The sequence below is a fragment of the Idiotropiscis lumnitzeri genome, chromosome 12, assembly GCF_059441095.1.
Source record: "Idiotropiscis lumnitzeri isolate Australia: NSW breed Sydney's pygmy pipehorse chromosome 12, RoL_Ilum_1.0, whole genome shotgun sequence".
NCBI classification, from domain to species: Eukaryota; Metazoa; Chordata; class Actinopteri; order Syngnathiformes; family Syngnathidae; genus Idiotropiscis; species Idiotropiscis lumnitzeri.
The window spans coordinates 17,539,041-17,542,172 of record NC_142402.1 but is presented as its reverse complement, the minus strand read 5'-3'; the positions used below and the strand labels follow the sequence as shown (position 1 = coordinate 17,542,172).

Sequence of the window (3,132 nt, the reverse complement as noted above, 5' to 3'; positions counted from 1 at the left end):
CCTCAAATTCCTTGCTTGTTGGTTTTGCCATTTTTAAATTAAATAAATAAATAAAAATTCTAATTGGTTTCCAGAAAAAAAAACTTGCCTGGACAGAAGGGCTAAAATCCCCAAACTTTTCTCCCGCAAAATCTATCATGCTTCAGTCGGTCACAATCTCACCATCGTGATGATGTCATGTCTATAAGGCGGACATCTATAGGCGTGTGTGCGCATGTGCATCAAGGTGTGTTGGGTTTTAAATGACCCCTGAGCTGCTAAAAGTCATTTAGCCACATCCATAATTAATGTGTGTCTGGCAGACTATTTGTGTTTACACTGGAATTAAAAGCCTCCGGTGTCAGTTAACACATCTCAGACGGCCGGTGTGCGTGTGTGTGTGTGGTAGTGTGCGCCGAAATCATTGTGTGAATTGCCACAGGCAGTTTGTGTTTTGAAATTCTATTTAGTGTTTGATCTCGTCATTTGTTGCACGTCACTAAAACGACGCTTGTAAAATCACTTTTTTGTTCATTTTCCACATCCAAATCAGGTGTTGCCTTCAGGCGCAGTCTGAAATGACGTACGTCACATTCACTTACCAGATTGCTCCGCGTTTTGCAAATGTCAAACAGTCAATTAATTTGTAAACCGTAGTTTTATACCGACATGCTAGATATGGCGCCGTAACAGTTTAGCATAAATTGGTTAGTCCCGTTTGTTCTTGGGTCCATAGTCGTTGGATAAAAAAAAAAGTTGGGTAACAAACAACCTCAAGCTTGTCACTTTATTCAAGTTTTTATGCTAAAGCTAAGATAGCCTTCTGTTAACTCTATATAGAGAGTGAGTGAGACACTTTTTTTTTAATCTGTAATTTTTAAATAATTTGAAATTTAACATCTGAGTAGCATCATCTGTAGTTGTTGTTGTAGTTAATTTATAGTTTTAATTTACAGAGAGAAAAGTGAAAACAAAAAGTGGTCCATTAATCCAGCTAAATCGTGTGTTGCCTTTACTGATAATCTGAAATCACGATTTTTTTTTCTTTTTTTCTCTTTCAACTAACCATCTGTTCACAGGAGCTCGCCAGCTCAAGTGATGCCTTCATGGACTGTGTGGAATCGCAGGATTTCTTCGCACAGCTATTCATCTGTATTTCCATCCATCCATCCATCCAAGTCATGTGTTGCCTTCAGGGACAGTCTGAAATTACAAATTTCCTCACACTATCCACAGTGTTATCAATCAAAGTCTCTCCGTCCACCAGCTGGTCCGTTTCGACGTGGGACGGGTGAGGAGAGGGAGGGAGGGTTGGGGATGCTTGGGGGTGCGTGTGGGAGTTCCAGAGAGATTTTAAGATTGAGCTGCATCCATCCTTCAGTCTTATCTCACTTGGAACGCAGACCACCTCCTTCTCATCATCTTCATCTCACTTCACCACGGTAACTTGATTATCAATTATCTCACACACTTTTGATTTCTTTGATTATCATTTTACCGGAGGGGAGGCATCAACGTAGTTTTATGCACTTTACTGTCATAGGTGCTCAAAATAATTACTACTGTTACATGACTGTATATTTTTTTTCTTCCTCAGATGCAATGCATAGCCTCACAGGGTTATTTTTCGTCACCTTACAGGACTAGAAGTAAGTGTCCGTTTGTGTAGTGACTGATGCAAAATTGCTTTGAATGGCTGTTGACTGCACATATACATATATATATATATATATATATATATATATATATATATATATATTTATTTTATTTATTTATTTAATACATATATGTTATTGCTTTTATAATACTTAATATTGAATATTTTCAATTTTATCCCCTTAAATTGATCAGGCATCATTCATCGTTTGACAGAACTGCGTCTTTTTCTTTATGTGTCAGGTTAAATCCTTCCATAAGAAATGGCTTGAATAAGTGGTCAAAATGTCAGATGCTAAATATTCAGTGATACTTTATCCTGCATAAAAAACAACATTATATGGGAAAAATTAATTATGCAAAGGTGATATTTTCTCGACCGTAAAAGTGCCAGTTGTGCTCCCCTGCCAGCCGTGCTGTTTCCCGACTGGGCCTACAAGCCGGCGTGGTCGCCAGGCTCTCGTCAGGTGCAGCTGTGGCACTTCCTGCTGGAGCTGCTGGGCGGCAGCGGCAGCCAGGGCGACGCTATCGGCTGGGGGGGCGAGTGGGGCGAGTTCGTCATCCACGACCCCGAGCGGCTGGCTCGGCTGTGGGGCGAGAGGAAGGGAAAGCCACACATGAACTACGATAAGCTGAGTCGGGCGCTCAGGTAACGCAACGACACGATTTTTTTAATCATTCTTAAAACAGCTTTTCCCAATGCCATTGTCGGAGAAAGCGTCGCCTTATTTTTACGTCATGGTGAAAATGAATGACATCATCATGACCGTACTTTATGATGCCAAATATGTACTTTAGATATTACTACAACAAGCGTATCCTGCACAAGACCAAAGGCAAGCGATTCACATACAAGTTCAACTTCAGCAAACTTGTCCTGGTCAACTTCCACTTGCCGCCATCTTGTCACCGCCTCCCACCATCTTGTCATCAGGTTTTCATGACATCATCAACAACTTTGCCATCAAGACGGGCCTTCCACATCATCGCTCATGCCTCCTTCCTTCCATCCTCCAGATGCTCCCGAGCCGCCCTCTTGCCTTCTCCGTCCTCCCCAGCGAGAGCGGTCTTCCGATGCAGGCATCCCGGCCACCATGCTGCCTTCATCATCTTCATCTTCATCATCATCCGCATCCTTTTATCCCACCTCCGCCTCTTCTCCACACCCCGTCACCATTCACTGCTTGGCGGGACCACCTCAGTTGTCTGAGATTTGGGAAGCAAACCCCACAAGAGGGGAGAGTGCTTTGATACTAGCGCCACAAAGTTGCCCACATTTATTTTTGTAGATTTATCACTTTCCTCCCTGCAAGGAAGGAAATTACACAAACAATGTGACACGCATGGGGGTGTTCGCGTGTGTGTGTGTGTGCGTGTGTGTGTCTGTGTGCGCGTTTAAGCCAGTGAACAAAGTATTCAAGTTATATTATCTTGTTTTGTGTGTTTGGTTGTACTAAAATAAATATCTGACGGCTGATGCATAACGGCGTTTTCATC

At 42.3% G+C, this 3,132-nt stretch overlaps 1 protein-coding gene across 1 annotated transcript; it reads left to right on the top strand.

Moving 5' to 3' along the window:
* The first annotated feature begins 1,309 nt into the window (after positions 1–1,309).
* Positions 1,310–3,051, top strand: LOC148326271 (ETS translocation variant 3-like protein). Its single transcript, XM_088311649.1, has 5 exons — positions 1,310–1,421; positions 1,577–1,628; positions 2,047–2,284; positions 2,434–2,569; positions 2,653–3,051. Exons 2-5 carry the CDS (start codon positions 1,577–1,579, stop codon positions 2,884–2,886), a joined length of 660 nt encoding a protein of 219 aa, XP_088167775.1. The 5' UTR covers positions 1,310–1,421; the 3' UTR covers positions 2,887–3,051.
* The last annotated feature ends 81 nt before the right edge of the window (positions 3,052–3,132 follow it).

Coding starts and splice junctions, on each gene's coding strand:
- LOC148326271 (XM_088311649.1), top strand. CDS start 1,577: ATGCAATGCATAGCCTCACAGGGTTATTTTTCGTCACCTTACAGGACT. Junction 2,285..2,433: donor AAGCTGAGTCGGGCGCTCAG/GTAACGCAACGA, acceptor TATGTACTTTAG/ATATTACTACAACAAGCGTA. Junction 2,570..2,652: donor TCCCACCATCTTGTCATCAG/GTTTTCATGACA, acceptor TCCATCCTCCAG/ATGCTCCCGAGCCGCCCTCT.